Raw genomic sequence first — 12,760 nt, 5'->3', positions numbered from 1 at the left:
AAGACCACGAGTAACTTGGGAGAGGGAAGGTGGAGCGTAACATGGACGTCAGGTTGATGAGATCGCGGGTCCGTGTCATCAGGAAGCGGCTAAGAGACAGGCAGACCGCGGAGAGGCCCCGTAGAGATATCCCTCTGTCCCGTGTGGAAGGCTGGTGTTCACTGTCAGAGTCAGGCTTGGAAAAGGCCACCTGCCTTTGTTTAATTGAGTTATCAGTGCTCTTCTTCCACTCTAACAGTATAAGTGACAAAATTCTAAACTGTAACTTCTGAAAATTTCTTTTAATATTGCTGTTTATAATGCCCGCTTAATTTCATTTTATCCTTGGTCAAGTTTTCTTAACGTTGTCAGTAAATACTTAGTTTTTTATAGTTGTGCAGCGTGTGTCTGTGTGTGCACATGCGTACACACATTTTTTCCGTGTGTGCATGGGAATTGGGAATCCCCTCTGGGAAAGGTGGTTTCATGGCCAGGGTGCTTTCCCTGTTAGGAACTGCTTCATCTACTACATCTGAGTTTTTAGTTCTTAGAGTGTAGAGGTCCCTTGAATTCATTTTCTTTACGATAGAGCAGAGTTTTAAATTTTTATTCTCTCACTACGAGGATTGACAGAAGGGGCGAGTGCAGTGGCTGACAAAAATAAACAGATGGGAAGATAGGAGAGCAGTAGTTACATTGACATTTTGCTCCAGTCCTTGCAAATTTCACATTAATTGCATACCTCACTCCAGAGCCCTCTTTTCTCAGTGAGTATCAAAGGCTAGGTGGAAGCAGATACCAGATGTATAGCACTTTGAAAGTAATTTTTGGACATTGATGGGAAATAAATTTCCCCTTCAGCATACATAATTTGTGTATTTTTCAGTAGGGTCCTTTTGGTGTGGTGTATTTGAGAGTCAGTGCTGGCATTGATTTGGCTGTCTTAAAGATAGTATGTCTGCATTACGTGTTGAAAGCTGTGACTAGCTACTGGTTCTTGAACCCAAAGTTAGGAACAATTTGGTGATGAATACTAAAAAAACATAGTGCTTGCTTGTATTTCTCTTTCTTGTTTTTCTAAAGCTCATATGCAAACTGATGAAAAGGAAATGTTTCGAGAGTTTAAAATTAGAATAGTAATAATTTTATTTTGAAAAAGCTTAGGAAGGTAAATAATAGAAAGTAAAGCAACTACTTAAATATTTTTCACAAGCACCACCAGGGTATATAGTCACACTCGAATAAACAGGATTTAAAACTGCCAGACTTCAGTCTACTTGACTGTTGTTGGTGTTTTGGTAATTCATTTGGAAGAAGGTGGGGTGTGGATGAGGGGAGAAGAAGCATTACTAATATCATTACATTTAATGTACCCATTGACATAAACGTGAACATTTGATTTAAGGGTGAAATGGTCTCTTATGGATATGGAAACAGTCATCAGTGCAGTCCTCAAGACTCTGATATTTTTTCCGAAATAGAATGTAAGAATACATGGATAGTTTACTTAAAATGAAAGTTATTTTACCATCATTTTACTGAAAATTTAAATTTAAATGTTTAGGTCCACTCCTATAAAAATCTGTAGAGGAAAACAGCCAAAATAAAGTGGTGATTACTAGTATTAAAAGGTGTGCTATTTATTTAACACATACTTTTAAATGGACAATTTAGTATATTTTATTGATGAAGTTTAACATTTTTTATGTGATATTTGGGAATTTTATTTTTAAGTATGTAGACTGTATTGTTTTTAAGAAGACTCTTTAAATGTGTAAAGCCAAATCTTCAGGTATCTCTTCCATGGCCTAAAGGTATTAAGTTTTTGGTAGCTTAACATTTGGGTGAGGTTCACTTTCCAAGTTACAGTAGTGTGAGAAGAGAGCTGGCGTGGTCCGGAAGGGCGTGCAGGGGTGCGGCTGTTTCTTTCTTAGCCATGCCTGCCCCCCGACTCTCTCCCTGTAGAGATAGGAGGCGCTGTCTCCGACTCTCTCCCTGTGGAGATGGGAGGCGCTGTCTCTGACTCTCTCCCTGTAGAGATGTAGAGGTGAGGCAGCACCTCCTTCCAGCGCTGTTGTTGGAATGAGGAGCTGCTGTGTCTGAGTCCTCGTGCCCTGCGAAAGGTAGAGCTTTACACATTTGCGGAGTAGCATTAGGAAGAAGATCCTTTTTATGTGTCTTAACATGTTTATCTGTTACCTTTAAAAAACCAGGTTACTGTGACAGACAATGGTAGTCCCCCCAAATCAACCATTGCAAGAGTCATTGTGAAAATCCTTGATGAAAATGACAACAAACCTCAGTTTCTGCAAAAGTTCTACAAAATCAGACTCCCTGAGCGGGAAAAGCCAGACCGAGAAAGAAATGCCAGACGGGAGCCCCTGTATCGCGTTATAGCCACCGACAAAGATGAAGGCCCCAATGCAGAAATCTCCTACAGCATCGAAGAAGGGAATGAGCACGGCAAATTTTTCATTGAACCAAAAACTGGAGTGGTTTCGTCCAAGAAGTTTTCAGCAGCTGGAGAATATGATATTCTTTCCGTGAGTTAAGATTGTAGTAGTGTAATTTTTTATATGTTGTGACTATAAGCCTTATTTTGCATTTCTTCTTTAGTAACTTTATTTCTGTTTTGTAAACGGCTGAAGTGTTTGTGACCTAATGGCCCCATTAGGCAGTGCGGATGATGTTGGAGAAGCACGGGTTTGTTTTGGGTTTGTTTTTCCTTTTCGTCTGTCACTCAGGGTGCTCATTGTTTCTGTTGAATGTGGTCATGAAATCATTGTTCTTTTATCAAGCATTCAGCACACAGTATACAAATGTTAAGTGTTTGAAATTGGCTCAGTTTAAGGCCAAAGCAGTCTGTGCTCCATTCATTTCTGGGTGGTAACTTCTGATTTGCTGTTTTTAATCCCCTCTGCCCAAATGTTACAGATTAAGGCAGTTGACAATGGTCGCCCTCAAAAGTCATCGACCACCAGACTCCATATTGAATGGATCTCCAAACCCAAACCGTCCCCGGAGCCCATTTCATTTGAAGAATCATTTTTTACCTTTACTGTGATGGAAAGTGACCCCGTTGCTCACATGATTGGAGTAATATCTGTTGAGCCTCCTGGCATACCTCTTTGGTTTGACATCACGGGTAAGCATTCCTCCTCGTTTTCGTTGTTTTTACGGGTTACACTGAGGAGAACCTGCATACAGTTTGATGAGTTTTGGGCACATGTCATGATTTAAAATTGGGAATACGATCAACAGGTGGAGAATTTGCTTTAAACTATAATATTTTGATTGCAAAACTTTTCACAATATATAGCATATATTAAACTTGTTTAAAATAGGTCCTCTATTCTACCAAGTTATTAATTTAAAAATAAAATTTTTTAAAAGTTCATCAAAGAGTTACAGACAAAAGCCCTGAATGTTTTGGTCCAAAAGCACAACTTCTTAATGTTTAATTATTGATAACATAACCACTAAAAACATTGTTATTTTTAGTGAATATGATTGGAACATTTAAAGTAACTATGCCTGTGTGACTGTCACATGTCAATATTTAAGAGGGAATAAGCTTACAAATTTTGATTCGTATACCTGTAAAGTTATGGTACCAGCTGTGGGTTTTTAGTTTTATTTACCTCATTTTCAGCAGGAATGAGGGTTCATTCAATTATTTCATCCTCCAGTAAAGTTTACTTGCTAAAGCCATTTCTTCTTATTTGTCATGTAGTTTAGGTAAGACATTGAATGTAATACCCTAGTCAACATATTTTTTAAATTTCACATTAGACTTTGGCATCTTAGATTTTTTTTTTTTAATTGTTTCCTCATATTTTAGTTACAAGGGTATTTAAGAACAAGTGTATCTGTTGCGATTCATTTCTCTAGGGGGGACTTTATGTCCGTTTTTCCTCTTCTACCCCTTAGTCATGTTACCCCCAAGCCCCCAAAAGTTGCCGCTGGTGGACCCAGACCCCTGGGCGTGTCGGGCCAGGCCTTACCTTTGGAACTTCCATGCTAAATGGCTGGGCTCTTTTACCAGTTTGGTGATTGTATGAAATCCATGTCATCAACACCTATGAAACTCTTACGGCATACTTTTAAGGGAAGGGGAAAAAGAGACTGTTTTCATAGTTAACGATACTCAAAATCGTTTGTTTGCTTTCTGTTAACTTTTATCACATTTCCAGATCGACAGGCTGCTGCTGTGCAGTACCTGACCTCGCTGTGTAACGTTGCTGTGCTTGGACCTGGTTTGATTGATTGCTCTTATTCTGTGCTTGCTTTCCATGCGTGCTTGCTTCTTTTTGGCTGTGCCAGGAGACACGCTTGCTAGAGAAGTGTTTTACATCTTTCAGATGACTTGTGACCCGAACTGTACAGCAGAAGGTATCTGCTGAGATCACGTAATTTGCCTCAGATTATGAGATCTAAAATAAAAGTCTTGTTTTTTTTTTTTACCTTTTTATTTCCAATGACTATCTTCCATTGCTGTTTTTTTTTTCCCATAGTGTGCACATGGTCGCCCATCCCATTCGCCAGCGTGTTGACACGTAATGCTCACCTTGCCCTGTGGTTTTAGGTTTCTCTTAAGACGTCGTGTGTGTTGTTTTGTTTCTTGATTAGATTTAGTAGTAGAATTTCATCATGACATTAAGCCTCTATTTTCTTTCATTCCATTTCATTTTATATCTAGGTCAATGGATTTGAAAAAAGAGTTTTATCAAAAATATTTGGATAATATTAGTAGGATAGAAACTTTTATTTCATTAGGCTTTGTGTTTGTCAAAAATGAGAAAAAAAATATTTTCAAATAGTTTATAGTAGCCAGGACTAATTGAAGTTAACTACCACTATTTTTTTTTTTAGAGTTAACATTGATTTTTAATAGCTATTTTATTAGGCCAATTTGCTCAAAGTATCAGAAAGTTTTCTTAGTAAGTAAACTTTTAAATGGCCCAGTGATGGTTCGTATAACTACTAAGATACAGATTGAAGAGAAATTCAGAACCCCTGAAAAAGCAAATTGAAAGTAACTCATTGGCAGTATTAGCAATGTCTTTGTTTTCAGAGTTGCTTTCTTGCTTTCTTTCAGTTAGTTGCTTCCTGGACAATTAGGGTTCACTTTGCCATAACAAGCATTGTCTTTCTAATTGGCCACTCTTGTCTTTCAAAATGCTCCTCCTTGGAAACTCTTTGCTAGTTTATTAGAAGTTTTTTTCAGTGCCATTAAGTATTAGAAAGCCACAAAATAAACTACAGAGTGTTATCCTGTGACTGTTTTTACTTTTTTTGGTCCCAATTTAAACTAGGTGGCAACTACGACAGTCACTTTGATGTGGACAAGGGAACTGGAACCATCATTGTTGCCAAACCTCTTGATGCAGAACAGAAGTCAAACTACAACCTCACAGTCGAGGCCACAGATGGAACCACCACTATCCTCACTCAGGTAAGTGAATTACTAGTGATGCAGTTGTCAGAGGAGGATGGAGATAACATTCTGACTTGGGGGGGTCCACAGGAAATATGAGCGGTGGATTCTGCCCTGTGAGGGTCTAAAATCAGAAGAGTTTGTGTGTTGGTATAGTTTACACACATGCACACTAAGAATTTTTATTTAGGGAAAGAAAATTCCATATCCCAATTTAGGTTTTGCATATAATTAAGCAGTTTTGAGAATTTTGAGGGAAGACTTCAAAAACAAAACCAGACCAACGTTATGCCATCAAAATCTTCGAATTTTATGCTCATTTTAAACTATATTAACGTAAAGTACATCACTATTGAGAATGAATTGTTTAAATCAGTTTCAGTAAAACTGGATAAAGTGATTCATCTTCTAAATCACTTTTTTTGGATTCCTCCTGGCTATGTAAAATAACTAATAAAATTGTTCTCATCATTCCTTTAACACCTTTATTTGCTCCTATCTGATAATTGAGATGGCCAGATTATGGGGATTTCACACTTACGTGTTAAAATCCTGTAAGTTAAATTTAAATTCTCTTCTTTCTTACTACTTTTCTTTGGTTCTCAGTGTGGGCCGTTTGAAGTGTACAGAAGGAATATTCCTAGAGAGAAGAATCATCGTGAGGTTTCAGGAGCGAGCAGAGTGTCATTCACTCATTTCTTTAACAAGTATTTGTTGAATACTTGTCACATGCCAGGTACCATTCTGGAAGGTGAATAGCAGGAAACAAAACAGGCAACAATCTTGCCTTCTTGGAGCTTACACGAGGATGGCAGAGCTAAAGGTGTATTTATAACCTACTGTGGCCTAAATGAAAAAGAAAGAAGTTAAATGTCAGAGAACAAGATGCTTCTGAGTTTCAGTTTTCTAGCATTAGATTATACTGTTTTAAGTCCTAAGCAAGCCAGATCATCTGCTAAGTCATTGAGCTGCATTAAAAGATAAAAATTATCACTATGATGTCTTTTCGATTAATAAATGGGTAGATAATTTAAAGCCATTTACAAAAATATTTCTCTAAATTGCTTGTGATTTTTAGTATATATAAAATTGATATATATATGCTGTATGCTTTTGGGGTCATTTTGAGATTGTCTTGTAAAAGTTCTAGTATGGTGTGAAAATTTCAATTTATTTGGTAGCTGTTCTCATTCTAGAAACAAGCAAAATCTCTTGATTTTCTCTCTTTAAACATAAGCCCTTGTAAAATTTTAAAGCACAAAAATGAGAATAAAAACATCATAAATTATAATAAATCTAACAGGATAATTCTGAGAGAAGGATTTAAGGGGCATAACTGTAGACCAGTTCACAGAATCGACTACCCAGAAATCTAACAAAAGGAGCTTCATAAACAGTGGAGATGGCCCTCTTTGCCAAGCATTCTCATTACTAAAGACAACACCTCTATGAATAATTAACAGTGCAACTCTTTCCCAATAATTGTATTTTTAATTAGTGCAGTGAAAAGTTTAGCATGAAATATGATGTGTATCAACTAAAATTCCTGTAAAACCCAGGAAAGAGAGTCTAGTTTTCTTCCTTGGGAACAGAGACTATCTTAAATTTTATTGTTTCAGAAGTATAAAGATACTTCTGCAACTTATTTTGGGCCATTGTCATAGGCTCTAGATGCTATCCTAATTGCTGGCAGGGAAAGGCAGTCGGACTGTAGGAGAACGGTGAGCCCAGGTTGACCTGTTAAGGTGTGGGACAAAGGGAATGATTTGTGTTTAGATTATTTTTCCTCTTGAGCTGAGAACCTGGAAATACGAATTTGGGCGGGAGCAGGTGGAGCGGGGCAGCAGCTGCCACCTGGAGAAGAGCACGGGACTCAGCTGGGCAGTGAGAGGCACCAGGATACAGCGGGGATGGCTTGAAGAGCAGAGGAATTAGCTGGGCGGTGAGACACTAGGATATCGCGGGGATGGATTGGGGCTTGGAACTAACACTCAAAAATCAACAGAGCAGTCATTGTGTCTCCAGGTCAGGGGCAGCAGATGCCGATTTGAGAAGGTTTAGGTGAGCGTTGGTGGGTGAAGCAGGCAGCCTCCAGCAGAGGTAGGCGGCAGGACGCTGGGAGAATTGCCAGTGCCCTGCGGAAACAGCTCTTCTCCCGGCTTTCCTGTCCTGCGTGTGCGGCTTAGGATGCTGACCGCTGTTGATTCCAGTCACTTGGCTTTCTCTTGTATCTCCAGGTAACTTACCAAATCCAGTTACCTTTTTTTTTTCTTTCATTCAAACAGCTTTGCTTTCATATCTTCTTTCACTTTCTCTTGAGCATCAGCATCCTGGCCTCTGGAGCAGCTCGCTTTGTCGGAATCCCGGCTCCACCTCTTGTATTCCTTTCCAGAGGCAAATAGGTGTAACTCTCTGTGCGTCCATGTTCTCACCTGGAAAGTGGGGATGGTGGCAATCATCCTCTTGGAGGTCTTAGGAAGGTTGATGAGATGACCCGCAGGGTGCTTGTTCTTCACTCTCTGAGAGCCTATCACCCAGTAAGCACTCAGAAAACCATAGTTTTGTTGCACATCAGCTCGGGTTCGGGCTCTTGTCCCACCGACACTCAGTTCACCTTCCAGTCGCCATTCTTCATCCCTGCCACTCATCTTGGAAGTGAGTTTCTTCTGACCAAAAGGAGCTGTGTAATCCTCCTACATCAGTTCTGGAGTCGCGGCTCTGCATATTTGATTCTGCCTTCTTCTTGCTCCTTTATTATATCATCCCTGAGTTCCTAGTCCTCTCCAACCTCTAAAAGACGGGATGTTCCATCCCACTGCTTGCCCTCATGTCTTTGAGGCAGCCCTTCCTCATACTTACTCACCTGCCAACCAAAAATACATCCAAGAAATCATTGTCTCCCTCTTAAGAGCTTTCTGAACATCTCAGCCAGTCTCCGGACTCTTAAAAACTTGCTTGATAGTATATGAGACATGGTTAGGCTGTGCATGTGCAGAACATTGCCTGGTGAGCCTGGTGGCTCTGTGAGGGCAGGGACTATTGCATGCTAATTTCACACCCACTGTGTTATGTCGGCAAGCATTGGGCATGGAAATGCACGATCAGTGTGTTTCAATTGAATTTTGCTTTTACTTTCAATTCCTTCTACTTAATAACAGTTGAGCTTGGAGCAGGATTAAACTTCTCTGCCCAGTACCCAATACATGGGAAAAGTAATTTTTAAATGTATAGTGGAAATTAATATATAATCTAATTTATGGTAATTGCCTTTATAGTCATCCCTTCTGGATCATCATTGACCTGTAAAAGTGAGGCATCTGTAGTTTTAAAGGTTTACATAGCTTTCACATGAAACCTTTCCATGGTTTGGTGGATGCATTTAGAATTCATACAAAATGTCATGTTATGTTTTATTTAACTAAAACATCCTTGATGTTTTGGTCTTCTATGAGAACACTGATGTAGCCCTCATGGAAGGATTCTGTTCATGGCCTTCTCCGTGTGGTTGACAGCTCTGCCTGGGACTCTGGCCTCCTGTGCTGCTTGGACCAGCAGATCCCTTTGTTCCGTATGCCCCCACGAAGCGCAGTTTTCTTCTTCATAAACTCTGAACCGTGTTTTGTAATTGGCAGTGATTTCCACTGTGCCAAATCCATAGGTTTTTTCATTATGAAAATTAATCCTCTTACTGTCGAAGTTTTGTTTGTTTCTAATTTAGCTTAGTACCAAGTTTCTTAACATTTGCTTTTTTTCCTCCAAAGGTTTTTACTTTATGTAGACACAATTAAGAGAGTTTATTTTTTCAGTCTATTGACTAAATTGCTTTTAGGGAGTAAACGTATTTACTACATACATGTAGGTTTATGATTACAGAAATACGGTGATTTCGAAACACATTTCTTGTTTTTTCTTTTTACATATTAAAAAAACCTATGATCTGGGGCTTGGGATGTCAGAAATGAGAATGAGAAATTTAGATAGTGTAATCATCCATCTTACTCACCTCAGTAGATTAGTAGTTGCAGATTCCAATCTGATATAAGAAATTAGTCTTCTATAAATCCTGGTAAAGTAAATTGTTATCTGTACATGAGTAATCTACAGATACCTTCTCTGTGGAGGCATAAGAGAAGTTAAGCCCACATAAAGACGTGGCAAGTGTGAAAAGTATACACATTTTGTCTTCAGAGTTAGTTATAAGAATTCAGAAAGGTAATCATTATCTGACTCATATTTAGATAAGTAATATACCAGTGAGAAATGTTATAAGACATGTATGATTGTAGGTTTTCATTGCCTTTCTCCTATTTGTATTTTATTTTGCCACAGTGTCATTCTTTCAATGTGCTTGACTTTTGTTCATGGTTCTTTAAGTATTAAAACATCATAATTAGACATATTATTGTACGAGCCATTTTGTCATCCATTACAGGTATTCATCAAAGTAATAGACACAAATGACCATCGTCCTCAGTTTTCTACATCGAAGTATGAAGTTGTTATTCCTGAAGATACGGCGCCAGAGACAGAAATTGTGCGCGTCAGTGCTGTGGATCAGGATGGGAAAAACAGACTAATCTACACTCTGCAAGGCAGTAGAGATCCGCTGAGTCTCAAGAAATTCCGTCTCGATCCTGCAACCGGCTCTCTCTATACTTCTGAGAAGCTCGATCATGAAGCCGTTCACCAGCACACCCTCACGGTCATGGTAGGTGCTCTGCCTCTCTCCTCCCACCATTGGCCCTGAGGCCTTTGTGGGATTAACTGTGATTTCCAGTTAGTTATAAGAAAAACACCAATGGGATTGATAATGTGTCGATTCCTTTAGGTACGAGATCAAGATGTGCCTGTAAAACGCAACTTTGCAAGGATTGTGATCAACGTCAGCGACACGAATGACCATGCCCCGTGGTTCACCGCTTCCTCCTACAAAGGGCGGGTGTATGAATCGGCGGCCGTCGGCTCGGTTGTGTTGCAGGTGACGGCGCTGGACAAGGACAAAGGGAAAAATGCTGAAGTGCTGTACTCGATTGAGTCAGGTATTTTTGGAGCATTCAGTGGCATTTTAAATTTGCAATTGTTAAAAGTCTGTTTCTACTTTTCCAATATCAGTTATGGGTATTGAAGCATTTCTGTGTATCTGCCACAATTGCTTAAATTGATCTCTAGATACAATTTTGCATATTAGGAGAAAGAGGATTTTTTTTATTTTTATTTTTTATTTTTTAACTTTTAGCCCATCAGACAGTTTGGGGAAGTTCTGGGGGATTCACAGTATTAGCCCAGTTCAAGGCTCTGAGAAGCCCCACAGTATAGGAAACTTTATTTGACCAATTCAGTATTTCTGAAATTATTTTAACCACACTTTCTTCTATAATATTGGTTAAACACACTTAGGAAGATACTTGCCTGGTAATTTAACGTTTTAGTTTTTTGTCAGAGAGTATTTTCTCTTCAGCAGAGCAGGAAGCTCCATATCAGTGTTGACTCATCTCGTTGTAATTGGCTCAAACCTCAGGAAGAGGTGCCTGCCCCTCCCACCCCTTCCACAGTTACCTGGATTTTTGCCCCTTGCCTTTAACAGGTGAATTTCCCTCATGGAACTGGGTTGAGGACTAGACCCCAGAGCTGGGGCCTGCTGGGGTGGGGCTTGAGGCAGCAAGGGCAGGGAAAAAAAACAGCTGGAGCTGTGGGCCTGGATGGTTCCGGGACCCAGAGGCCAAGAGATCCAGAGTCGGTTTATCCAGGGGGATCACCAGGAAGCAATCCTGGCATAGCAGGATGTTTTTGGTCTGTTTTCTGCTACCATTCCCTCATTCATTCATTCATTCATTCCGTGGGCTGATGAAGCTCACTTTATGTGCCAGGTGCTGTGTTGGCAGCATTCATCCTTGGGCATGGTAGGTAAGGGGTTGCCATTGGGTCCACAATGCATGTCTTGTGAAAGTTCCACCTCAGTGGAAACGGTTCTGTGCAGTCAGAGCTCACATTGCTTTAGGACTTCCTGCTCGTGCCAGATCCTCTGAAAGTGATGAAATGTTGAGAAGACAGTTGACAGTTTTCCGTTTTTTTCAGCACCATTGTTAGTACGAGAAATACAGTCCCTTTCAATCTTCTTTGTAATGAGTTTAGAGAATTAAAATCTTCCATTTAACTTGTGTTTTTTTTTCTAAGTCTGTAGCTCTGCATACTTAGAAATTGTCTCTCCTAGGCATTAGACTTGTTACAGGTACAGATTAACTATAGATCAGGTAATCAAAATTGGGGGAAATGGAGAGTCATTTTAAAAAACTTACTGATGTGTTCTAAGTGGTTAAACTATGTTTATTTAACATATTTGAAATTTCATTTGTTTCCCTTAAAACAACCAAATTGAGTTCATTAGTCACAAATAGGATCTCATACACTGCCTGTGATTACGGTGTTAAAATGTAGTGTAGTTAGTGCCTTGAATAAAGATGAAGTTTTTTTCCACTGGTTCAGAAATTTGCAGTTAGAAAAACAGTGCATTCCATTTGTGCATGCCTGAGTACTTCAATAAAGTAATTCTGCCATAGACAAACTGACCGGGTTTATGTAGGAGAAAACGTTAAACTTCCCCTTAGCTTTCACCGAATTTTCAACAACTGGGTGGTTAAAATGTGATTGTTGGTGTCTGAGTAAAAGCATGTGCATACTTTGAATGCTTCTAATGACTGATAGGGTTAGGAATCTGGTATTCTGAGAATGGAACTCCCTCCTCAATGAATAGATAATACCAGTGGCCTATTCTGGCATAGAATTAGGGCTTTTAAGAAGCTATTTTTATAGTTTTGGTAATATAAAAATTATGCTCGGCAGTTACTTTGTAGGAGACCACTGCCATTAACATGCAGTAGAGTTCTGTGGAGGGTGTGTGGGCGTATGCTGGGGATGGAGGAGGTGGACATCTGTTGGAATAGTACAAACTACAAAATGTTCATACAAATGCCTTTCATTTAAGTGTATTCATATTTACCTGCTTCTCATTTGTGTCAGATTACATTTAAAGTTCAAAAAGACTAGTTATAAATTCAGTACATAACACTGCATGTTTAACTAGCAGCAATTAATTGAGTAAAAGGTTTGGTCTGATTAGGAGTCTTCAGGAAAAAAGGAATTAATTAGGAGATATTTTCAGGAACCATTGAGTTATATGCTAGAGACATGGCAGTGCCATACTCTGGTCTGTGTGGTGTTTTCTTCTTACGTCTTTTTTAAAAAGTAGATTATTAGAGCACTACTTCTAAACCATTTTAATACCTGGAAATAGAAGACACTCCATAAGTAAATATACTTGTTGATTAGAATTGGTTTTCTTCGCCA

The 12,760-nt window shown here is 39.2% G+C and overlaps 1 protein-coding gene across 4 annotated transcripts in view; it reads left to right on the top strand.

The window, feature by feature from the left end:
• Nucleotides 1-12,760, top strand: part of FAT1 (FAT atypical cadherin 1) — a 143,608-nt gene that overhangs the window by 93,587 nt on the left and 37,261 nt on the right. For all 4 annotated transcript variants that reach the window (XM_073017791.1, XM_008000505.3, XM_008000507.3 and 1 more), the window contains exons 5-9: nt 2,193-2,522; nt 2,914-3,124; nt 5,295-5,434; nt 9,849-10,124; nt 10,245-10,455. In XM_073017791.1, coding sequence (XP_072873892.1) covers nt 2,193-2,522; nt 2,914-3,124; nt 5,295-5,434; nt 9,849-10,124; nt 10,245-10,455 — 1,168 coding nt within the window. The remainder of the gene's footprint in view (nt 1-2,192; nt 2,523-2,913; nt 3,125-5,294; nt 5,435-9,848; nt 10,125-10,244; nt 10,456-12,760) is intronic.

This window comes from Chlorocebus sabaeus, chromosome 7, assembly GCF_047675955.1.
Source record: "Chlorocebus sabaeus isolate Y175 chromosome 7, mChlSab1.0.hap1, whole genome shotgun sequence".
Lineage (NCBI taxonomy): Eukaryota > Metazoa > Chordata > Mammalia > Primates > Cercopithecidae > Chlorocebus > Chlorocebus sabaeus.
This window is presented reverse-complemented; position numbering and strand designations above follow the sequence as displayed.